Source organism: Aethalodelphis obliquidens, unplaced genomic scaffold, assembly GCF_003676395.1.
Source record: "Aethalodelphis obliquidens isolate GAN/ISIS:26980383/991018 unplaced genomic scaffold, ASM367639v1 scaffold44, whole genome shotgun sequence".
Classification (NCBI taxonomy): Eukaryota; Metazoa; Chordata; class Mammalia; order Artiodactyla; family Delphinidae; genus Aethalodelphis; species Aethalodelphis obliquidens.
The window spans coordinates 497,289-522,502 of NW_020837988.1; the positions used below are offsets into that span (position 1 = coordinate 497,289).

General features: G+C 55.6%; 1 protein-coding gene across 4 annotated transcripts in view; it reads right to left on the bottom strand.

Moving 5' to 3' along the window:
- Positions 1–1,260: 1,260 nt before the first annotated feature.
- Positions 1,261–25,214, bottom strand: part of PRKCA (protein kinase C alpha) — a 363,240-nt gene continuing 339,286 nt past the window's right edge. For 2 of the 4 annotated variants that reach the window (XM_027080425.1, XM_027080428.1), the window contains 4 exons: positions 24,877–24,957; positions 20,079–20,186; positions 18,849–18,989; positions 1,261–7,446 (listed from right to left, as the gene is read on the bottom strand). In XM_027080425.1, coding sequence (XP_026936226.1) covers positions 7,282–7,446; positions 18,849–18,989; positions 20,079–20,186; positions 24,877–24,957 — 495 coding nt within the window. In that variant the 3' untranslated portion in view covers positions 1,261–7,281. The remainder of the gene's footprint in view (positions 7,447–18,848; positions 18,990–20,078; positions 20,187–24,876; positions 24,958–25,214) is intronic. The other 2 variants (XM_027080426.1, XM_027080427.1) reach the window with 2 other exon arrangements.

Below are 25,214 nucleotides of genomic sequence, written 5' to 3' on the forward strand. Positions count from 1 at the left end.
TGGCAGCTGCTCCGAGGACGCTGCCCTGCTCTGTGCCGGATGCACGCGCTCCATCCCGCATTGCAGCCAAAGGGAAAGAGAGCGCGCAGCGGGCCTGACGCACGGAAAATAAAACAGCACCTGGTGGGCGCGAGGGCAGAGGCTGAAGAGCCATTTTAAGCCGCCCTCCACATGGCCTCTTTGCCAGGCAGCGGAGCAGCAGCCATGAGCCGCGTGTGCCTGTGCGAGCAACCAGCCCCGAGTGAAGCCTGGGCCAGCCCAGAAGCCAGCGACCACTCGCCGCTCCCAGGGCCCTAGACGTGCTCCTTGCTGTTCCTCATCTAAACCGGCAGCGGGAAGATCCTGACCTTTCGGGAGATGCAGGGGGAATACAGCAGCTTGCGGACGGGACGTTAGCCCCGTGGACACTGGCACTTGGGTCATCTAGTGAGCAGACTGGGGCAGGACCTTGAGGAAGGGACCACAGGGCAGAGCCGGTCGGGAGAGGCCGGGATCGGATGACCCCGAGAGCGAGAGTGGGGAGCAGCCCCCCAGAAGGAGGTGAGCGCGCGAGCCAAGACCGCCGCGGCTTCCAGAAGTAGTGATTTGCTTGTTTCGTTTTGTTTTCTTGGTCTTTAATTCTTTTTGAGGCTAATCTCCTCGGGAGTGTTGAGTTTTAAGACACTGGGTGTTTTGGAAGGCTACCTGTTTCACATGTGAAAATTTCCCCCCGTTTTTCACCCGTGAGTAAGTACAGGGTGAAGGCTGCTGACGCTGAACGCGGGGAGTCCTGAAGCTGAGCGCACAGTGCAGCCGACAGGATGCGTGGGAAACGTCTGTTTCTGGAGAAAAATTCCCAAGATTTGAATTCCTTCTGGAGCCCTTCCTCCAGGGTGGGTCTCTGTCTTGGGACGACATCCTCACCAGCTGCTGTGTGTCCTGTGCAGTTTCGGGGTGCAGGGACCTGGCAGGCGGGGGCCACGCCAACCTTCCCGTCTGCGCTGTTCCCCAGCTGGCACGAGCCCTGGCCTCCGTAAATGAAAGACTAAATGACCTGCCACTATTTTTATCCCCGTAACTGTTTGGGTTTCAATTCAAAGCAGGAAGTATTTTAGGAAATAAAGACAGTGACCCTAAATGGAGAGGCACACACGACACAGGTGAAGAGACAGCAGCGTCCACAGGGTGCACCCAGACTGAAATGCTACACTCGCCAGGTGAACACGATGAAAACTCATTGTGATGCCACAGAGGGATGCAAATGAGACCGGGGACACGAAGGAATGGTCATTATCTTTATTCATACACACTTGCTTCCAAACTACAGTTAATGTATCTAACAAAGCGTGTCATGCAAACAAAGCTTAGAGGTTATGGAACTAGAGCAATGCAGGAATTGTACATCCGTTTCACCTGCGATAAACCCAGTGGGACCTGACAGCTGAACGGCCTCTACGTTCTGCCAGCAGGTGCTTGACAGAAGGGAACACTGCAACCTCCGTCTCTTCCTCTCCCTCCTCCATACACATTTGGGGTCTGATATAGGCTCCTTTTCAAGGATGCTTTAAACACGGCTTGTCCTTCAGCCCACCCTTCCCCCAAATTCATGCAGCAAGGCAGTGATTCCAAATGTTTCTGACCATCTACAAAAGACATTCGAAAAGACCCTAAGAGAAGAGACATGAGGCGAATTTTTACACTCAAAAGGAAAACAGCCTTCACGGATGATTCTGAATGGTCCACTAACCCCCTCAAGAAAAGAATCACAGTTTTCCAGGAAGAGTATCACCAAGAATCTACCAACAATCACAGGAATAAATACTCCTAAAGTGAAGCAGAGGGGCAAAGACAGAGCTGTTTGATCAGAAAATGCAAAGCCACCTTTTGTCTTCTTTTAGAAAAAAAGGTCCTTATAAAGTAGCCTTGACAAGTAGGGTCCCGTCTACTCACTAGAGATGATGCCAATGGACACATCTGCCGCTTCTTTCTTGGGGATGTCGGGGTAGTTCTGAGTCGCCCAGGGACCAAGTTCTCGCAGGGCATCACTGAACTTTCACCATATATGCGAGACCTGGGGGCCCGTGGGGGCAGGAGACAGAGCTGAGGAGGCGCCCCCCATCCCCATGCCAAAAGGTGGTCGCAGAGCCTCACAGGGCAAGGAAATGGGAAAGCTGTCCCAGAGCTGCATCTGGAAAGGGGACAATGAAGCCATCTTTCCCGCGGTCCCAAAGTTTCTAGACTTTAGACAGTTGTCCCCAGTGTCTCATTAAAAACACGGAGGGCGTCATTCTGCTAACGTGTTCCACCTGGACTTCCAGTCATTGTGATGAGGACTCCATACCCCACTGGATGGGAAAATCCCGCAGTGGGACTGCAGGACAGGGGCGCTCTAGCTGACCCCAGCTGAGTCCTCCTACAGGCTCCGTGTGATTGGAATCTTATGAAACTGTCAGTAGTTTTATTTTAAAGACTCATTTCTAAGGAAGAATTGAGTTAATAAAGTTCTCTATAAAAAAGTACAAATAGCCCAGTATATTCAGATGTTCTGTTGGAATTAACAGATTAATTTCTTCCATAAGGTTTCAAAAACGTCTTTGGAACGTGTGGGCCTTAGTGTGGGTCATTTTAAGGCTGTTTGATGACTGAGTTGGACCTACACCGTTATTAACGGACAGCCGATCACACACATCAGCGGCGCTGAGGTCCTGGTCATTCCGCCCTTCACCCTCCTGACGAGCCCCTGACATTATCGGATTAACAGAATTGTGGCCAACACCATTTCTACGCGGCTGCCTTCACCCGCGTGTAACGCAGGTAACCTTTCTAACAACAGAAATATACAGCATTCCCTAGAGGTGCTGCGTCAGCCCGCACGGGAAATGACAGAAACGTTGACAGTCAGTATATTTCACAAAATGTAACCCAAGTAACTCAAGGAAAAGGTTTTAAAAACATTTCCCAACGCTCCCTGTCAAATTAGGGTGTGGTCGCGAACAGCGAGGACGCCTTCCGCTTCCTGTGACCGGCAGGCCTTCCCTGTCCCCGCGACGCTGAGAGCCTTCGTCTCGGGGTCGCTGCCCCGCGTCAGGTTCACTCGATCGTCTCTTCAGTGCTGCCCCTGCTGGGCTTAGAGAAGCAGGAGATGGCACAAGAGACAGGCGACTTCACAAGACCAAGGTGAGAAGATGACTGTCAGGCGGTGTTTCCCTTCTGAGGCTTTTACATACACAAGACCCTCACTTTGTCCGCCCTTCAGCGCTGAGCAAACAAACGCCGGCGACACACTCAAATCCCTCCTGCTACGTGGACTCGGGGAGGTGGGGGGGGGCCTGCAGTGTTAGTTGCTTTTGCTCTGCCCCCGCTCCCCTCTCCCCGGACCCCCAGCTACAGGAAGTCACAGGGGAAAAGTGGGTGCGAACCCACCTGCTGGATGCTTCAGCCCCGCCCAGAGAACCGGGAGCCTCTTCGAGGGGGCAGGGAGGGCGCTGCTGGCGCGTGGGAGATGCTGGCGGACGAGGGCCAGCAGCCGCACCGGAAACCACCCGCGGCTCAGCCTCGGGGACCGCAGCGCCCCTCCCTCCCTGCCGGCTTCCTCCTGCTGCCAGCGTCCGCCAGCCCTTCCGCACCCAAACCCACTCCTCCCTAAACTCCCTGCCGACCACGGCTAAGGACCGTGGCTCAGAGGGGCTCGACAATCGTTCGCTGAATCGCGCTAATCAGGGTCCTCACGCTCTCCTAGCTGACCGTCTCAGACCAAGTTTCCGGAGATCTCTTAACCCTCTGGCTTTCCCCCAAAATCCTGATAGGAAGAAGCCTAACCATCTCCGAAGACACGACAAGGCAGAGGCTCTGCGTGAACGTGAACAAAACAGCAGTAGACGTGACGGAGAGCCGTCGCTCGGTTCCCGGGGTCTCCTACCGACCTCCTGAATCATTCCAGCCTCGAGCGAACCTCCCATTCACCTCTGCGGGCTGCGCACCCCATATTCTTCCTTCAACCCAAACCCCTCGTGGGTCTGCAGGCGATGCCCAGAGGAGGGCCGCCAGCGCACTGGCCGCAGCCTCGGAGCGGCCGCCTCCCAGGGGAAGGTCACGGGACCGATCTAAACGGCCTTTCGCATCACAGCGTCTGGCGGGGGACCCAGCTCGAGCTGGATTCCCCTGCGGGCCTGAACCTCCATGGGCCCCAGCGACACAGGGGCTGACCCTTCTCGGGCCCTTCAGGGCCTCCTTGTTATCCCAGCCCCTTGGAAGCGGCGGCCCCTTCCCTGTGGCTTTACTTCACGTGGCCTCCACGAAGGGGGATAAAGCCACCGACCTTTATCAATCCATTCTGCTGACGGTTACCAACGTGACGTGTGCTTTCAGCAGAACTGTCCTGGGTTGCTCAGAGTTTTTAAAAGCATCAGCTTCTATCTACATCCGGGACATGGCGACGCACCAACACGCCCCATCACGGTAGCACGTCGCTGGCACTGGAGCTTCTACTGTTTTCCCCCCAAGTTTGTCCTCAAGCCTGCAGTCCCTCACGCAGAGTACAGGGCCCCCCAGACACGGTATTTCCTTGAAAACTTTGCCACACACTCAGAAAGGATAAAAACCAGCTGGGATGTTTCCTAGAGAAAGATGAATAATTTGGAAACGTGTCGGCTGTGTGAAGGACAGCGTGACCTGCCCGGGGCTCAGCATGAGCAGGCAGCGAGAGGCTGGGAACACGTGGTTCAACCCCGCGGGCTCCTTGCTGGGACGTTCCTCCCCGCTGGGGCGTAGCTGGGGATCTGCCGTCCTGCTGCTGCTCCATTCCGGGGCAGGGTGACCGGCCCTTCTGCTTCTTAGGCTCTTTCTATACTTGGGTCCCTTTTCTATCAGACCAAACGAGGTGCACCTGGGGAAGATGCGGCCCCCGGACGTGCACGGACCCGTGGGGCCACAGCGCCGCAGCCGGGGCCCCTCTGGAGCCCTTGAGTCTACGGTCCATAAGAGGTGGCGGAAGAATTTGCTCTTTTCTGGTCTAACCTGTTCCCTACCCCGTCTCTTCCTCCAGTCAAGGCTTCCCAGGATGGCCGAGGCCTCTCACCCCTAAGACCCCTCAGCGGTCGTGTGGCAGCTGGAATTCAGGCAAACAGCCAGAGAGTCAAAGTGAGAAGCCGCTTCGCTGGGACACGCTTCTGGGGAACGGGGCACAGAGCAGCCCCTGTAAGGACTGACAACCACGTCCCTCGGAAACGTTCTTTCCGCTCTTTCTGACCGGCTCCCCTGAGGACCCCGCACTGCGATGCTGCGTCCCACGGAAGTGCTCCTCACAAGACAGGGAAGGCCGCTTCTAGCAACACCTGGGAGAGCATCTGCAGCCCCCCCAGGGCGTCTGCTGACGGCTCCGGGGCCTGGCTGTGCTCACCACGTCTGCACGTGCGGTAGCGGACGGCGGAGCGTGCCGAGGACGGTGAGATGGACGGCACGCTTCCGGGGCATCTGCACACCCACGTCAGGAAGGGCATCCTCCCGTCCCTCCTACCCCGAGTCTCCAGCAGCAACAAGGCTGAAGGGAAGAACTGACCGAGCAAAGTGCAGCCCGTGGGCCGTGACGACACCACACCTGCACGAACATCTCCTGCTACCACAGGAGGAAGCGTGACGAAGGCGACAGGGCTCAGAGGCTAAGAGGAGTCTCACCTCGACAGTAACCCCACACCCCCGACGAAACTTCCGTTTGCAGGTAGAATCGAATATTTTTATGTATATGTGTATGTAAGCCTAATTGATCATGCAAAGTAGCCATTCACCTTCGAAATCAGATCTACTGCAATAAAAAGTCAGTACGCCCGACACAGTGCCAATGCAGGGTACGCACGGAGTCGGCGTGGGGAAGAGGAAGCACAGCGGCACAAAAAGAAGCTAACACTTAATCAGAAAAGCAGACTAGAAACCGGAGCCGTCACAGTCGTAGCACGGTTGTGTCTTATAAAATTATTATAATACTCTGTGTACTTGATACGATTATATCAATAACATAGATTCACTTGTTATTAAGGTTTATTCTAAACATGCAAAATTCATTGCATGATGCCTTTGCAAAACATTTTGAAATCCTTCTAGCAATAAAACCTCTTTGAGCTGATACGCATCCAGGTTTCCTGTTCTACAGCTTCAGGTGTGTCACTCAACATGAACCGGAAATGGGGGACCAAAACCGTACTGTTCATCCCAAGAGGATGTCGAGGGCTGGAGACGGGAGGGGAATCAATTCTAGGGGCTGAAGTTACAGTCAACACTTGGGTTAACTTACTGTACATCGTACTCTCGTAAACACCGCAGCCTATTAAATAAATAAGTACAAAAGGGGTGGGAGGTGTGCGCTCCGGCTTCTTAGGAAGTAGGCAGCGAAGTGTCGGTGTGAGGGGGGTTGGCTAACACTTGTGAGTAGTGGCATGATCGCGGGTGGCACCCTGGATCCAGAAGAATCTCCCAGAGATTAAAATGAACATCACACGCACTGACCTACCCTTGATCTGAAATGACTTCACATGCTCGTTTAGCGGAGTCCTTAGAAGATTTGGCCTCTTAAAAAGAAATGCAAGTATCAAGACAGTTATCAGCCAGTAGGGTACGAGATGACAGGTGCCCCCAACACTCATCTGAGGTCTTCTTCCTCTGTTTCTAAACTGGTAACTGCTGGACCGTAACTGTGAGTGGGTTACGACTGTCAACCTCTGGGAACAGTGAGCTTGCAGATGGGACCAGATTCCTCCCGGCCTCTTGGGCCCTAGGGACCGTTTCCATCGAGGCAGAGAACACCAGCAGTGGGTCCTCTGAAGCCCCAATCCCACCTCCCCCGGGTCCCACCTTGCTCACTCTCTGGGCTCCCCGTTCTTTTACTCCAAAGATGTCTTGGGCGGAGATGTTTCCGGCTCCCTGGACTGGGGCGGGTTCCTTTGAACATGTCTGGTTGGGGGATCCGGATGGTGAAAATCAACAGAGGGTCTGGAAAACATGCCAAATTGTACCAAAAAAAAGGGGGGGGGTAGAGTCTGTTTGCCTTCCAGGAAGGGTTAACCTACCGCCAGATGCGACCTCTACACAATTAAACTGGATGCTGTGCATGACGCCATCTGCCGCTAAGATGATGCTCTCGGTTGCGAGAGACCCTGAACAGCTGATCACGTTTGGACTAATAACCCTACAGTTCTCAGGCCTCCCCTGGAAACAAGGCGGTGGCCTTCAAACTTTAGAGCTGAGGATCATTTCCCACGGCTGGGGGCAGGGGGCAGGGGCTGGGGAGGCGCCTGTTCTCGGTGCTGAGTTTCATACTGTGCTCTGTAGGATGGGGTGCACGAACTGGGGGTTGACATATGAGAACCCTTCAAAATCAGACTGGTCGATGTTAGCGATGACCAGCTGATCGGGTGGCGTTAAGACAGGCTGCCCTCGCGTGAAGAACTTGTCGAAGTTTTCTGCTCCTTTGCCGCACTGTGGAGAGAAAAGAAAAAGAAGGAGCGGTCAGTAGGTTATTAGAGCCCAGGCAGCAGCTCTCTGGGCCTCTGCGGGGAGGAGCGTGGCCAGGGCATCAGGGCTGGCTGGGCAGGACGCGTTCTGGAGGATTTGCAGGCCAACGGGATTCGAAAGCGAGGCAGAGCGAACAATCAGAGAGCGCCACTCAGCTGTAAACTGCCCAGCAGCCTCGGGACGGACGCCCCAGGCGGGAGGGCCGTGTTGCCGGGAAGGCGCCAGTGAGGCCACGGCCTCTTTTATTTCTCGTCCCGTCACGGAGCCACGAGCACGAGGCCGCACGCGCGGGGCCGGCAGGCACGCGTCCACGCTGAACGGCTGGGATGTGGGTGGAAATGAGGGCAGTGGCCCCTGAACTGAGAGGTTGGGATACTGTCCCACGTCTGGTTCTTTGCAAGCCTGTCTGTAATACAGTAAAAGCTGTGTTATTCTTGTCTTCCAACTGGGAGGTTCTAGAATCTCAGCCCCGAAATTAATCTTCAACCAGGAAGGGGTCAGCGTAGTGGCAAGGCTGGGCCGTTCCTCCCTGGGCTCGGCGGTCTAGGTACGTCTGGTCAACCGGCGGACAGGTCGCCGTGGCAGGCATCGCTGGTGGCTTCGGTCTGGATCAGGTTTGTGCTGGTGCCCCGAGAAGGCAGTCTCCGTCCTGGACACTCACTCCTCTCCACCTGGGTCCACCAGGGCACTTCGTGAAGACGGGCTGCGGGCAGAGCTGCCCTGGCGGAGGGGTGGGGGCCGGTCTGGAATCCCAGCCGCGTAAGCAGCGCTGCTTTGGGAGTCTGATCCCGCACAAGAGGAAGGGGTGTCCTGTCGCTTTCCCAGCCACCGGAAGGCTGTGGCATGCTGGGGTCCCAGGATCCCAGGTGATTCTGAGACAGAGTTCTGGGAGGTGTTCTGCAGACACAGTGACCCATCCCCTGCCCCATCCCCGGCCGGTACTACGGGGCAGCGTGAATTGACTGAGCTGGCCTAAGGCGCCCTGCACCTTTAACAGAGCACGGCTCTAGGTAGGCTGCGAAGCGGCGTCCACCCCTTCTCTTCATCTGTAAAGTGGGGAGAACAGCTGGGGCCCCCTCCTGGGCTGCCACGAAGGTTGAGCGTACAGTGTTTCACACAGAGCCCAGCACGTGCGGGAGCGCATGACACCTGCTGCTGCTGCTTCTGTGACGACAGCTGAGTCTCGGGCCGCACTTTCTCACCTCCTCCGTCACAGCTCCTCCCCATCGTCTAGAAGCTCTCCTCGAGAATCTAGCTTCGTTATACTTTCCCCGCCCTCCTATCAAATAACATGTCTTGGTGGAAAGCACGCCATAAATTCAAGGTTAAGGTCTTCCTAACTGAGGCCTTTCCTTTCTGGGGTGGTTTTTATTTATTTTATTTTATTTTTTTTATTTATTTATTTATTTTTGGCTGTGTTGGGTCTTCGCTGCTGTGTGCGGGCTCTCTCTAGTTGCAGCGAGCGGGGATTAATCTTTGTTGCGGCGCGCAGGCCTCTCATTGCAGTGGCTTCTCTCGTTGTGGAGCACGGGATCTAGGCGTGTGGGCTTCAGCAGTTGCGGCACACGGGCTCAGTAGTTGTGGCTCGCGGGCTCTAGAGCACAGGCTCAGTAGTTGTGGCACACCAGCTTAGCTGCTCCGCGGCATGTGGAATCTTCCCGGACCAGGGATCAAACCCGTGTCCCCTGCATTGGCAGGCGGATTCTCAACCACTTGCGCCACCGGGGAAGCCCTCTGGGGTGGTTTTTATTATCGTAAGCGACCCCTGCTTTTTAACTGGAGGCGAGTTCAGACCAGTGACTGCTGGGTGGTACGTGGGCGAACGAGTGAGGGGCTTGTCGGGGCCCCTCCAGTCACTCTGCGGGGGCCATGCTGCAGGTCCTGCCCATGCCTCGGGCCCTGCCACCTGCACGAGGGGCGGTGGGGCCTTCCCTTCACACTCCGCCTTCCCAAGGAGCACGAAGTGCCTCTGGGGCAAAGGTCAGCAGAAGCAGGGCCTGCGGCCTGCACCCCTCTACGTGCACAGGCCACCGTGAGCCAGTCGAAGGACTCTTCAAGGGAGAAAGGGCACGACGTTTCTCCCCAAGAATTAATCAAGGGTCTGCACTCGATACGTCAGTGAAACCAACCAAAAGCAACCAACGTCCACAGAGCACGGCGGCCAGACGCCGCTGTGAAGATGACAACAGAGAAGAAAGAGTCCTGCTTCGGAGACACCAGTGGTCCTCATCCAGGGAAGGTTTTTGACCCCGCCCTGCAGACATCTGGCAACGTCTGAACTCTTTTTTGGTTGTCATGACCGGGGTGGGTAACCGCAAAGAGGTGTTGGCCCCGAGGTCCACAGGGCTGTGGCTGAGGAACCTGGAATATTCCAACCGCGAAGCAAGGCTCGGTGGGTCCCAAGGTCAGTGTGAGGGCAAAGGTGGAGGCCAAACAAGGGAACCAGGCAAGCCAGCCAGATCTGAGAGCAGGGAACGGAGAAGCTGCAGACGCTCAGGGCAGGAGTCTTGTACGCAAGTGTTACAGCCTCGGGGACTCGGCTGTGAGCAGAACATCCTTCGGGACTCCGATTAATCAACACCCACTGCCTGGAAGGTTCCAAGCAAATCTATTCTGGGTGCTCCCAGCAGCTGGCACGTGTGCTTCCTTAGGAAGAGCTTACTTCCTTCACTGATTCCTGGTATTCACTGACTACGCAAAGATGAGCGAGAAGCAACTTCTGGGAAGAAAAATAAATGGAGAAGTCCCTAAGAGGAAGAGGACGGCGACATGGTGAATTCTCTCTCCTCCGCTAGCTGGAGACCCGTCCTTCCAGCTCCAGGCCCGTCCGTCTGTCCTGTGAACACATCACACAGCCTCTGTGCAACCACAAGGCTCAAAGGAAAGACTGACACCTTCCCCTGAGCACCTCCTGCAGAGTACTCGCAGATCAGCTTCCAACGAGAATTTCTCAAAGCCAGGGCTCCGCCGCCAAAGAAAAATAAAAAACAAAGTAAACGAAGAGATCCCAAGGTCTCAGAAGGGGGACCACGTGACCATCAACACGGAGGAGCCTGGGGATGGGATGATGCCCGAGGACGGGAAGTTCTGAAGCCGTGTCCAGAGGAGGCTCCTCCTAAAAGGCTGCGCAGCTTGTGAAGCCCGGGGTGGTGACGCGCGGACGGAAATCCTCGGCATGTAAGCTGCGTGCCGTGACCGTGCTGCTGGCGGGGGCCAAGGGGGATGGCGGAGACCGGGTCAACCCAACCCCGAGCGGGCAGGCGGCGGCAAAGAATGAAAGCTCTGTGGCTGTGAGAGGGTCTCGGCAAGCCGTGGGGGGCCGCGTCTGGAAGAGCTGAAGGCGGGGTCTGAGGATGAGCCGAGGTCCAAGGCTCAGGAGGGTATCTGACCCCGAGGGGGATCACACCGGACGGAAGACCCGTCCCCAAGGGGCGGGGGCAGCTCGGCTGCTTTTACGGGTTTGGCTCGATGACAGTCAGCACTTACTTTTCCACCACAGAGGGTCTCCCGGTGCTTTAAAAATGAGCGCTCCGCAACTCAGCGAAATCAGGGCAGAAATAGCCTCCTTTAGGTCAAATTGGAGAAGATCTTGAACTACTTGTCTTTCAAGACGTTTGTGCAAGAAATGCAACTGTCCTCATACCACACCCGCGCCACCACCACCCACTGCACGGGATAATTAAACTCAGGGCCCTTTGGATCCCTGGGGAAAAGACAAACAATGGCTTTAACCAGCTATTGTCTTTTACGGTAGAGAAGAGTCTCCCGGCCACCTGTGAGCCAGTCTCACCGGGGCCATCAGCTTGGCGGGAAATGGGTCTCGGGCGCCATCTTGGATCTGAGAGGCAGCCAGAAGAGGCCCGGGGACCGAATGGAGGGCGCGGGGGACACCAGGCAGGCTGGCGTGTCCACGGCCTCGGGGCCCTCCGCCACCTGAGGACACAGCAGGTGAAGGCAGCACTCGCTAGCTGTGAGCAGAACCCCACGGCTGCGTGTGCGCTGCCCCAGCTCCGGAGGCCACCCACACCTTTCGCCAACTGAAGCTGCCAGGATGCCCGCGGGACGTGAGGTCCCCACGACCGGTTGGGACAAAGATTCGGGGGGGAGGGCGGAGGAAGTGGCCCGAGCGCGGCTGGGCCAGCATGTGCGCCCGGACAGCTCCTCTGGCCATCCCCGAGACCGGACGGCCTCCGTGTTCGCGGTGACGCACTTGACACCAGGCGGAGACCCGGGGTACGGTGGGGATGAAGCACCCAATCAGAGGCCAGGAGCCGGGGTCGGCTTGGGCAGCGCACGTGCCTCTCTGTAAAGGTAGACGGGGATGCGAACACCCACCTCCCACGGCTGTTGTGAGGTCAGAGGGACGGCATGTGTGCGACCCTTTCTAGATGACCAGGCCTGATACAGACCTACGACGCCACACGCAGCACACGTGCCCGGCGTGGAGACGGCCACTGATTACAGGCCAAGGACGAGTGGAACACTATTAACAGTCTATCTCCTGCCGTAGCTCTGGATTCAGGACTTCACTCCTCTGTTTTCTGGACGCTCCCACCCATTTGGTAAAATCATCGACGAGTAAAATGAATCCAGGAGAAAGCGAGATGGCAGACGTGTGGCAAAGCCCCGGGTGGGATCTGGGATGCGCCGCTCCCCACCCGGAGCCCCGCGTGGCGCACGGTCGGTCGGCTCACAGCCTCTGCATCTTTGCGGGGGGCCGTGGGGAAGGGGCGGAGCCTGAGCCGGGCTGTGGGCCTCTCGGCTGTGACTCTTACCTGGCAGAGGCCACCCAGGATGCACCACACGTGTGCTGGTCTCAAGCCTGTGCCTTACACCTTGGTGTCTCGATGACATAGAAATTAACCTCATGGTCACCGGCGCGGGACTTAGGGTGAGTGTGAGTAGCTCGAACACGCTGCCGTTACAGAGCAAAATGCCAAACCGACCCCGGGAGAGCACGAGGGAGCAGAACAAAGCCAGAGTAAAGGTGAGCAGCGCGACGAAGGAGAGAGGAAGCTTCGCAGGGTGGGGACCGTCTGCGCCGAGGACCAGACGCAGCTGGCTCGTCTTAGGGGAACCGTCCCCGCGTCCCGAGCCCCGGTCTGGGGAGTTGACCTCAGCCCCGCGCCGTGGTCCCCGTGGAGGGGTGGTGAGGACACGGCCAGCGGTGGGCTCGTATCCCTGACTCTTCATGTAGTTAAACCAGCGGCAGAAAGGAGCGGGCGCCTCCTGGGAGGTCACGTCCACACCAGGGAACCGTCCAGCGAGTGGGCTGGGCCGCCGGGCGGCAGCTGGGGTCTGCCCTTCCTAAGGTCAGCATGCTGGGCGGGGGGCCTCCGTGCAGGGCCAGCACAGCAGGAGCGCACGCCAAGGGTTATGGGAGAAAGAGAGGTTAGTTTGCGCATTGCGTCACCCAAAGTTCTGGAGATGTGCTCACCGAAGGCCTGGACGCCCACTGAAGCCAGTGCATTTTGGTGCAGAAAGTCTGGAGAAGGAGAATGGGCAGAGGAGAGGATTTGGAAAACAGTCAGTGCCCGGCCTGGGGACAAAAGGAAAGGAGCGGGCCCCACGCAAAGGAGGCCACACGCCCATGTGAGCAACGTAGGGACAAAGTGTATAGATTCATGCACGCGTACAGCCTTCTGGAAGGTTACGGAAATGTCAAGTGGGCAGCGGGAGTGGTCCCTGGGGAGAGGGAGATCCCGCCTTTTCATTTTATATCCTTCTCTACTGCTTAACCGTCTCTTTCACCGCAAGGAGACTGTATTTTAACAATAATTTTTTTAAAAAGGGACTGGGGCCTCTTTCACCTCCTGCCAGCGTTCCCTGGAGACAGGCCCTATTTTCTCAGACAAAATTAAACAGGGCTCCCCTCACCTGCCGCCTCAGAGCACCTCTCAGGAAAGGCCACTTCTGGCCTGGAGGCGGCTTTGAAGACGGACACACTAAATGGTTAGGTTCCTGCAGGTGAGAGCCCCGTGTGGTTGAGGGCAAAGGTTCTGGCTTGCCGTGGCCTGTACCCTCTGCAACGAGAACACGCACGCTGCCTGGTCTTTCTTTACACGCACGGCCAGCTTCAGGGCGCTCAAGGCCGCTTTTCCAAGAGTGGCTGTTGTCATGCCCAGCATCACGGCGCCTTCACTCCGGACCATGGGTACCGGACTGGTCCATTCCCTCGGCCAGAGGCCCGCAGGGCCTGCATTCCCCGTGACTCCCCGCCGGCAGCTCCCTGAGCCTTGCGAGAGAGCTCCTTATTCATGTTGATAATTATTCAAAAGCCTCCTTTCTTCCCATTTCTCTCTCAAGCAGAAAAGCGTCTGGGAGCATAACTACCAAGGAATAGGAAGACATTCTGCCTCCAATTAACCAAGGAGAAGGTGCTCTTACGTGGGTTCCAAGGCTTAACTCCCACATCATAATACGGCAGATTATCTAGCCGCCCAAGGCTGGTTAGTGTCCGTATGTTGTCAGAGAAGCTCCCTGAGCCTTGAGAATCTTGATTTTAATTAGCATCACTGCTTTGGTTCCACGGAAAGGTCAAGAGGATGAACCCCACCTGCCACCTGGGAGAACCCGAGGCTGCCGTCCACTCCAGGGTCTTCTTCTCCTGTGACCTGGAGAGCTGCTACCCTGTACAAATAACTTCTCAGAGCAATTATCAAAAGAATACAGTGCCATGGGATGTCCTTAGTTCTAGGAAATACACATGGAATTATTTAGGTGTAAAGAGGCATTATTTAGGTGTAAGTCTGCAACTTACTTTCAAATGGTTCAGAAAAGAAAATATGTACATGTGTGTCCTTGCCTACACGCCCTCACAGAGGTGCAGAGGAAGAATGGCACAGGGAATGTGCTGAAATGGTAGCACTGAGGGAATGTGGGTGAAGGAGATGCAGCAATTCTTTACACTGCCTTTGCAACTCTTCTGCAAGTCTGAAATTAATAATTATTTCAAAATAAATAAAAAATATTAAAGAGAATACTGCATTAACTTTGATAATCAAACCATCATCAAACTATCTAAACAAACTAATGACCCTGTGAGAAAAAGGGCTTTGAGGCCATCAGGAAAATGAACCTGACCGTGCATCTCACCGCAGACCCGAGGAAAGTCCTTCTCTTCCTTTTTCTCTTTTTGATAAAATAACGGCAGCAATTTCCCAAGAAAGCCTACCTGAGATAGACATGCCTATTTCTAAAGTGCTCTGCTCACCCATCAATCCTGGATACACTCCTCAGTGTTCACTTCGTAGATTAATTTCTAACAACCATTTCAGCACAGGGGGCGCTTCTGGCCGGCCTGTGAACTAGCTCTTCTGCTCGTTGGTGCCAATGGATAGAATCCAGAAAGGGAAGCACCAATTGCCTCTCTGCTGCCGACGCTTGCGGAGACTGTCATTCCTCGTGGGTGGGCTGAACGGAGACGCGAAGGCTCTTCTTGGGCATTGTATTCACATGAATAATAAATCAGGACAAACGCCTACAAAATTCAGAGTGACGGCCGGCTCAGGATCTCCGGCTTGCGTGTGCCTCTGAGGGCAGCCTGCAGGGAGTAAGATGCAGGCCTTCTATGGTTTCAGGAAAAGCAAACAGGAAGAGCTTTCCTTCTGCGGGGGGTGCTCAGGACGCTGGGCCATCGTCCTTTCGTGGGACCTCCTCCTTCACAGAGAGGCAAGTAAAGAGAAAACTGAAACCAGCTTGCCTTGTGCTTTTGTTCCACAGGGAGGAAGGGACGCTGCGGAGCTGCTAACACTCTCCAGGAGAGCATCACAGCACAGCCGTCTGCTTTTCCTTTGGCTTCGGTTTTTCCAAAGAAACCAGCACGCGAGGATGGGCCCGCTTCCTAGCAAATCATCTTCACCTTCACAGTCGCACACGGGCCACGGATTCTCCCACCGTGGGGGGCCGCAGGGCAGGCTCCCGACTCCCTCTTGGAGCTGGTGCACCCCTGAGCCTCCAGACTCGCCCCCCTCGGGGGGAAGGCCACAGTTCCACCCGCCTGACACTGTCACCCCTCTCCCCGCCCTCCTTCACGTGCGGCCTTGAACAGAACCCAGGCTGCCACTGCACTGCAGACCCACCCTTAATGTTGCCGTGGATGGAACGTTCTGCTGGAGCCTCTTCGCGGACCCAGTGCGTGGCGCCATGCACCGGGACGGTGGAGCCCACATCTGCCAGCACGTTGCTGCAGCTTCTGGGAGACGGGAAGGTGAGCAGAGCCAGGGCACCGTGGGAGCCCCGACCCTCCAGGGAAGCGCTGGCTGCCCACTGGTACGGTAGCTCAGCTGAGGGAAGTCAGTGACGCTGCAAAAACTTTCACTGGAGGGTCCAAAACGAACGTAAAAACTAAAACAAACATGAGACTCCCAAGCTTACAGGCAAGCCTGATCTCCCGACAACCGCGGGCACCTGCTGCTGGTGTTCACAGTAACCAAGGCCTTGATTTCGCGGGAGCCAGGGGCCAACGGTCCTTAATACGATAAGTCTCAGGGAAACTGATTCCCCAGCACTTGCTACAAACGCATCGAGCAGACTTCACCCAGACAGACACGGTAGCCAGCCAGGGCTACAAACACTGCTCAGAGGAGGAGAGCTGCTCTCAGCGTCGGGTTCACTGCACGCGCGGAGGAAGAGCCTCTGGCAGAAACACCTGCCTGACGGGTTTCTCAGCAGCGAAAGCCAGGCTGGTGCCACCGCATCTCTCTCTAAACAACAACGCTGCCCGCCAGAGAGGACGCAGCTCCGGGTTTTATCTAGAAACTCTTTTGACTCTGTAATTGGCTCTGGGTGACGGAACTACACTTTCCCCCGAGAAAGCCGGGAACCCCTCTCGCGGAGTAACTCAGAGGCCGTCGGGTCTCCTCTGCTGCTGCCGTGTCAAGCCCCACGTGTCTGGCAGCCTCGACGGCAGCGTGCCGTACGCTGCTTCCTGCAGGTGGGAACGGCCACTATTGCTCCTGGCACGTGGTCTTGCCGCCCCAGCGCAGTGTCCCGGGAGACCGCTGAGATGCCCCTTCCTGAGATAAGGGCCTCATTCTGCGGCCGTGCAGGGGGCTTGCTGTAGGGATGAACTCTCTGGGGGCCAGAACCCTCCAACCTGTCCCCATGCCCTTGACGCTCTTCTGCTTTGGGACAAAAAGTCTGCTGCTTGTTCCCGTGGCCGCTCGCACCCACCGTGGTTTCCGCTTCCCGCCTCTCCCATCCCCTGTCCTTCTGCATTTTCTCCCAGCTTCTTCCTTTTCTGTGTCCAGACTCCCCAGCACAACGTGGGTTTCTGCCTGGGCCATCTCACCGCGAGCAGATGAGCTCTCACCAGACAGGCCCTTCGCACGAATCCGTCCGTTTTAGGGCCTTGGTCCATGATTTCCACGTCTGTTTGTGAGTTCGGGGGCTGTTTCTTCACAGCCAGATGCAGTTTATTCTTCTTTAAAAATTTAACCAGCACTCGGTTGAACGATGACCAGACAGCAGCAGCGTTCCAGGAATAAATAAATACACTCCCCGCCCCAGACCCAGCTCCCGGCTCAACTGCCTGCCACGGGCTGTGACCATGCGGTCCAGTGAGTTCTGTGGCCCACGGGGAACGGTGCATTCTTGGCTGTCGGAGCCAAGGGCCCTCTGGCTTCCCCTCATCTGAGTTCAGGGCCACCGTTGCCATAGGTGGGAAGCTATGAGAAGACACAACTTCTTCTGCCAGTGAGGCAGGAATAAGCAGAAAAGGAAGATGGATAAATCACGGTTGACTTCGCTGCATGGAGCCTCCTTCTGCAACGTGACTGACAAGTAGCTGCGTTTTGCTCGACAGGCAGAGCAGGGTCAGCGTGCGTCTCTACGTTGTTCCTGTACAGAAACTAAGCTGTGTGTAGGCTGCTACTGTACACCTTTCATACTTAACTTAAGAAGGCTAAAGAGATATGAAAGGGAAGATAGAAAATCCCTAACAATATTCCTCTGAGACGCCGGCAGCGCCACTTATCACTGTCTTCATCTTCCTCCCTCTTAAAACCAGGTTTTGTAACCTGGAGGGCCGGCATCCTCTCCTAGGAGAGCCTCCCGACTCAGGGCCCAGAACTGGCTGCAGAGAAGACGGCGCAGAGGAGACATAAGGCCCCTCCTTGAAACGCCAACTCAGGAGGAAGTCAACTGACCCGATTCATTTTAGGTTTTCTTCGGTTTGTGCTAAAAGTATCTTGGAAAAATAAAATCCGTGGGCTCGCCACCAGCAGGAGGAGAGGCCACATAAGCACATTGGATGAGAAAGCTGCCGCTCTAAGAATAAGCCCTGAGCCGCCCAGCCGGTGCCCTAGCGCCCCGGGAGGGTCCCCTTAGCCAGCTCACGGGCACCTGTCAGACGAGACAGATTTGGGCCGCGTCACCACTGGGGGTGCTTCTGAAGCCGACTGTGGTGCAAAGCTGCTACCCGGTGCTCTCGGGAGCCCACCCCATCCTGGCCGAGACGGGGCGGAGCCGGAAGGCATGGATCCACCCGGCCCTCAGAAACGGGGTGCGGGGCAAAGTGGGACTGCCTGGGAGGCACGGCAGGGCCGCAGGTGGGGTGAGTGAGGGGGCAGACGTCTTACAGACCCTCGGTTTATCTCCAGAGGCATAGACGTGAAGACGAGCCACTGTGCAGTGGGGAAAGGATCGCGGGCCACAACACCGAAGTCTGCACCCTGGTTCCACCACCCACTGTGTGTCCTCCAGCAAGTGACTCAGCCTCTCTGTGCCGCAGGGTTCTCAACTGTAAACTGGGGACAACTGTAGCTACCTCACAGGGTCGCTGTGAGGGCTAATGAACGAATTTGTAAAGCACTGAGAGCAGGGAGGGCCTGGGGCGTAGTGTTTGCCAAATAAAGGCAAAAAAACCCCAAACCCCAAACAAACGGGAGACTCCAGAAGTCAGACAGGACGTGTCTGAACAAAGGCAGCAGTGCCGGCGATGCCAGCGGGCACACAGCCCCCGCGGCAGGGCTGGCCAGCGTGGGAACCGCGCCCGGGCCGCCGGGGGCCAGCTGAGGCCCAGTTATGCTGCAGGGCTCCCGTCGGGCGAGGCCAAGCCAGGAGAGCTGCAGCGGACGGGGGTCCTGCCGAGGACTCAGCGCAAGGATGACAGCCACGTGGGGCGCACGAGGCCCGGGCCCCGAAGCCGACCTGCCCCGGTCCTCGCGTCATCCGGGGGACTCTGCTGCCCTCTTTGGGGCACAGGTGCCACAGGCTCCCCTGACGCTCAAGGTCAGCTCAGACCTCGCGCGCAAGGGCCAGGCTGGGGCCTGCAGAGGCCGGTGGTCAGCAGCCCCCTCTCTGCCGACAAAGCCCCCGGGATCGGGGGAAACAGGGCTCGGGAAACGGCCGCGGCCCCGACTCACCACTTTGGGCTTGAAGGGCGGCTGGACCTCCCTGTTCTCCAGCTTCTCCCAGTCGATCCTCCGGAAGAAGGTGTGTTCCCGCACGTCCCGCTCTCCCTCGGGCCCGCAGCCCAGCCGCTTGCCGGGGTGTTTGGTCATCAGCTAGAAAGTGGGAGGAGAGAGAGCTCTCACGTGGAGCATGGTAACCTGGTGACTGCAGTTGACAGTCCTGGATAGTACAACTGAGTCCGTTGACCGCAGGACAGAAGCGGTCTCACCAAAAAAACAAAGGTGATGTGAGGTGACGGATGTATTAACTCAACTGTGGGAGTCCTTTCACACTGTACACATACATCAAACCATCACAGTGTGTGCTTTAAATATATTACCATTTTATTTGTCAATTACACCTCAATAAAGCTGAGAAAAAAAGAAAGAGAAACAGAAAGACCCCCTCAAAAACCAGGGGAAAAGGGAATGCCAGGTCCAGCGCCCGCTCTATTGCTGCGCTGCCCCCAGCCCTGACGGCAGGGATGCCTGGACCACGTCTTAGGATGCTCTGAGTGACGCCAACTCACACAATGGGGACACGAGTGGGCCTTTCTACAGTGATTTCTGTGATAAGGAAACGGGGAAGCAATCTGGACCCACAGCAAACACAACAAGAATTTAAGTAGCCGTCTCTATATACTGTTTCAGGAGCTGCCATTCTCTATGTGCATTAAGAACACGTACGTAAAAGGGCACGCAATTGCTAAAAACCGTGTGTGCCGGAAGTATCACAGGCAGTATCACACAGGATGCTATATAACAAGCAGCACATGCCTATTTACTGCCCGGACCAAGATGCCCTCAGAGACTCATGGTTCGGAAAAAACAGTGCTGTCACAAGAAGGGTGACGAGTTGGGGCTTCCCTGGTGGCACAGTGCTTGAGAGTCCGCCTGCCGATGCAGGGGACGCGGGTTCGTGCCCCGGTCCGGGAAGATCCCACATGCCGCGGAGCGGCTGGGCCTGTGAGCCATGGCCGCTGAGCCTGCGCGTCCGGAGCCTGTGCTCCGCAACGGGAGAGGCCACAGCAGTGAGAGGCCCGCGTACCGCAAAAAAAAAAAAAAAAAAGCGTGACGAGTTAACTGCAAACCCAGTGGCGTGGGCATGTGGTCCCCCCACAGTGCCTCTTAGAACCGTCTGGATGGCATCTCCCCAATGGACCCTCTTGTCCACGGCCACCAAAGGAACCCAAGCCTACCTACCCCTTTGCAGATGGAGACGGCCTCCCTGGACAAGGACTTCGGGTACGAGACGTTGTGCTCCATGATGGACTGAAACAGCTCGTCTTCATCCTCGCCATCAAACGGAGGCTGCGCCGGAAGAGAGGGGGAGGGGGCGCTAGGCTGAGCGATTCCACACCTCGCCGCGGCGCCCGCACACCCAACCCAGCACCGGGAAACAGAGCGGGCCTCTCCCACATGCACGCGGCAGGCTGCAGGCTTAGCTCGATGACCTCGCGGGCTGTCTTTCATCAGGTTGGCGGTCGGGTGTGTTTTTCATTTTCTCCTCTGTCCCTTGCCTCACTCTGGGCAACCCCAAACACTCTTCAGGGAAGGTGTTTTTGAGTAATGTTTTTAAGGATTTGCAAATAAGTTACAATTAACCCATTAATCTTGTAATTACGTGTTAAACAATCTCACTACGATCAAGTGAGGTTACAGATGGCCTTGCGTTCAGAAGGTGCGCGAGGGTGGAGAAGGCGGATGCCTTTGGCTTCTGAACCTGGGGTGAAGGGGACGCAGAACACGGGCATAGAGGGCTCTCCCCAGGCCCAGGAATCCACACCCGGGCCCTCTGCTCTGTCGGGGGCCTGCCGCCGGCACGGCGGCGGTGACGGGGGCTTGCCATCCCCTGGGCACCTCTCTGTCCTCTTCTACCGCGTTTGCAATCCCCACCTGGACAGTGGGGGGCACGGCAGCACGGGGACAGCTCACGGCTTTAAAGCCAGGTGGCTCTGGGTCAGAACGCGGGCCCTGCCGCCTCCTGGCTGGGTGTCCATGGGCCAGTGACCCACCTCTTTCGTTCGCAGTTTTCCAATTTGTAAAACAGGGCTCCCTGGTGAGTCTAAAGTGTCTGAGATTTTGTCTCGTGCCCAGTGAGTGCCCAATGAAGGGTGCAGGGTGCCGATGCTGGTACTGGCCAAGGGCCAGCGCGGAGGCCGGTCCCCCTGCCCATCCCACCGCTTCTCTGCCTGACAGCATCAACCTACTTCTCCTGAGCACCTGTTCCGTGACGCCTGCAAAACAGGCAGTTATTTTCAAATCACGACGTATAGTGTGGAGTTCCTTGCTTTTCACTGGCTGTTGCCCCCCCCCAGTTTCTCTGTAGCTACCCGTGCTCCCGGTCAGGCTAACGCCGTGAGGTGACACATCGTCGGAGATGGACTCGTGCGTCCAGGGCACATATATACCTGCTTCCAGCGTTGTCTTCTAATAACTGACACTTCTACCAACATCTCTGTGCACATCACTGTTTCCTCCCTGACTTCCTAAGAATAACTCCCAGGTGTGGGATGATGTGAACATTCCGATGGTTCCCGGTCAATCTCTCCAGGTCACCCCGGGAGCACCCTCCCAGGTCACTGCTTGCTCTCAGGCCCGGGTGCTGAAGGCCGGTCAACGGTGGAGCATTACAGTCACATGCACCTTCCCCCCCAGCGACGGAGCCTGGGGACCCAGGGGTGACGTGCGGTGCAGTCCTCGCATACAGGACCATTTTGGATGGCTTCCCTTCCCTCTTTCCCCCATCCCTGTGTTACAGTTTTAGATTTCTACAGATCTGGACTCACTGTTTCAAGCTAAGCTACCTGCTAACTAAAGGCCTGGCTTGGTGTAAAAAAATGTCTGAACGGGGAGTGCTCTCCTTGGTGATGTGTAATTTGTGGATTTTAAATAGGCAAGTGAGGGGTGAGGTTCACGCTTCCCAGAATGGTTCCGGAATCACTGACTAGTCAGTGGTCACGGGGGCCCTGCCATGGTCACGTACAGATCACTGATGCGGGGTGGGGGGGGAGTACCCAGGGACAATTCTGGCTGCAGTTCTGGGATAAAGGACTCGTTACCGAGTCACCAGGAATGGAGACCAAGCATAAGTGACCCTGGCGGGAAGGCACATAAGAGGAGAGGGCTGGGTGCTTTGTGACGAACGCCCAGACGCTCTGAGCAGCAAGATGCTCGTTACCGGGCCGGGTAAATACGATTTATGCTCGAACGTAATCTTATTTGTCAAGCGATCCAGGAGCTGCAGGAAGACTCAGGGTGTTTCACACTCCACTGCCCCCCTGCCTGCGGACAGGAAATAAAGCAAACGAGAAGAAAACTGCGATAAACTGTCTTCTCTTCCTGCTCAACATCAGCCCTCTGTGATTACAGAGGATACACTGAGACCTCAACCCCATCGACAAGTTGATAATTAATCTCCCTTTTCAATAAGGACATCCATTCCCTGTAGCTTGTGGGCGTGATCTGAGCAGAGCCTTCACTATCCTTTCTGGGCTGAGTCACGGCCCAGGAACATGTTTAAATTTGCCCTGAGGAGTCATCAGGACTTAAGAAGGGGGTTCTGAAATGAAAACCCCGTTTGTGGCAGGCGCGGTGGAGAGTTAGAGGACCGCAGCTGGGCCCGACGACACTGCATCCCAACGTGGGATGCTTTTCAAATGCCGTATTTAAGGAGTGTCGCCATTTCCATGTGACTCTGAATGAAAGCAGGGCTTGTTTCCTGGACTCCAGAGTCAGAACGTTTGAGTGGGGTCTCGAGGGGAACTCAGCTTTCTGCGCCTCTGCGAACAGATAGCTCCCACGGGGGCAAACAATTCAGTCAAATTTTACTGTCAAAATGCCAAGGAGGGGAAATTAACTTAAGGTGCAGGCGATCTGTGTTCTGCCAGCGGCTGTCTCGCTGACAATGGTTCTACGGAACTGGCTTTTCTGTGTTTGCACACGGAAGTATATAGCCTTAAGAAGAATGGTTCCTTGACGGAAGAAACCTAAATAAATAATACACAAACCACTTTTTAAATATCAAGTCTCAACATCATTGAGAAATAAAGACCAAATATAGGTGGAACCTCATCTTTTAATACTTAAAAGACAACTTTAGTATCTATATGATGTAAGACACAACGAAAGAGAGAAAGGAGAGACCACGGGGGTCTCCCAGCCCAGAGGGAAAGCCAATGGTCTCGCGATGGTCTCCACGGCCCGGGGCCTGGTGCCCTCTCTTCCTCTCTGATCTCAGCCTCCTACTCCGTCTCTAGCTCACTCCACTCCGGCCACATGGGCGGCTTCCTGTCCGTCCCTTAAGTGTAAAGCTGTGCACTCCCACCCCAGGGCCTTTGCACTGGCTGTTCCCTCTGTCTGGAACGCTCTTCCCCCCGAATGTGCACGTGGACATCCTCTCACTTCCTTCTGGTCTTAACTTTATCTTCTATGTGAGGCCCTCCCTGGCGCTCCGAGCTGAAACTTCAACCCTCCCCCAACACTCCACGTCCTTCTGCTTTGTTACTCTTCTCCTTGGCTTATCACTGTTACAGTCCACCAGCTGCAGATCAAAAATGAAAACTTGGGAGCTCCCCAGCGGCCCAGTGGTTAGGACTCCACGCTTTCACTGCCGAGGGCCCAGGATCGATCCCTGGTCGGGGAACTAAGATCCCACAAGCCGTGCGGTGTGGTCCCAAATAAATATAAAATAAATAAATAAAAAGCGAAACTTGAATCTGCCACATACCAACAGACACGTAAATAACACTTACACTGCAATTACAACTAGGTACACAGCATCTATATTGTGTTAGGTATACTGAGTAATAGCAAGATGATGTACAGTGCACGGGCGGATGCGCCTGGGTTACACGCAATTACCACACCATTTATACAAGGGACTTGAGCCTCCAAGGACTCTGGTTTACCCGTGGGAGTCCTGGAACCAGTTCCCAAGGATGCCGAGGAGGGGCCCGCACATCATTTCCGTATCTGCCTGTCTACTGTCTTTCTCTGGACTGTAACCTTACTGAAGGGAAGGGTCTCTGTCTGTGTTGCTCACAGCCATTCCCACGCACATTCAGTAAGTACGCACTGAATGAATAATAAATGAGTCAATGGATGTAACATGTCAGAAAGGGTGACTTCTCCCCAGGAACAAAGATTTCTTTGGGGGCAGCTCTGCTACTCGACGTGGGTGTTTCTTTGCATTCTCTCTTACAAAGGCTCTTGGCCAGGGAGGGGCACACTCCCTGGCACACTTGAGGGCTGAGAGTTAATAAAAGCTGCCCACGACAGAATCATTAGTAGGTACAATGGCAGAGATCTGAAATGTGTGAAATGCACTGCTGTCATTCTTAATCCACTGAGATTTGGGGGTGGGAGCTGTTTGTCAACAGCAGCGGGTGTGACTTACCCTAGTAACACAGATACTAAGGCCACCACCTTAGAAAGTGCCCCATTAGGCAGCGATGCCCTTGGTCACCTGACACGTCACACAGCCAAGGGAAACCTAATCTGCCTTTTCTTAACCGGAAGTTCAGCCTCGCTGGGCTTTTGTGAAAATTACAATGAATTGCCCAAGGAGAGAGAAGGGCAGACGGGAGAAGCTATTAAAACACTCCTTCCAGTTTAACTAACTTCTTCCTTTACAATAATACCGCCTCTACACCCGGGAGCGGCCGGGGTGATTTCTGCAGAGAAACGTGCGGTGAAGGCCAATCCCACCCAAGGGCTGAGACACCGAAAACAAAAGGCCACCACTGTCCTCAAGGTGCAGGGACCTTTGGCGGGTGATGCAAAAGCTGTATGGTCCACGCTCCAGGGTGTAGCTTTCCATTCGGGTTTTTAGGACTAGAAGAGCATTTCTGTACAATTTCTCCCTCCTTCACCAGGATCAGGGGAGTCAGACCAGCACCGGCCATTCCACACGGCCAGGTCCTGCTGTCGTGGTCCCCACAGAGCTGAGCCTTCATGTTACGGGGCGACACACAAGCATGAAAACACAGGGAAACATTACCTGCCCGGCCAGCATTTCATATAACAGGACGCCGTAGGCCCACCAGTCCACGGATTTCCCATACGGCTGATAAGCGATTATCTGTGTGAAAACAAACACATCGACTACATTTAGTGGCCAATCAGAAAGCCTGTGTTGGAACAGGGAAGTCAAGCGTGTAGTCATTTACACACTCCGTTCATGCAAATGAGGTGATGGTAACATTTGTCGCTGGGTTTTGAAGGGGACCCTTCGAATCAGACACACAGAGAACTCTCGCCCCATGATTTTGGAATTTCTCTTCTGAATCCACCGGGAGATGCCACGGCACTGCTGGAAGGTAGATTTACTGATCTTCT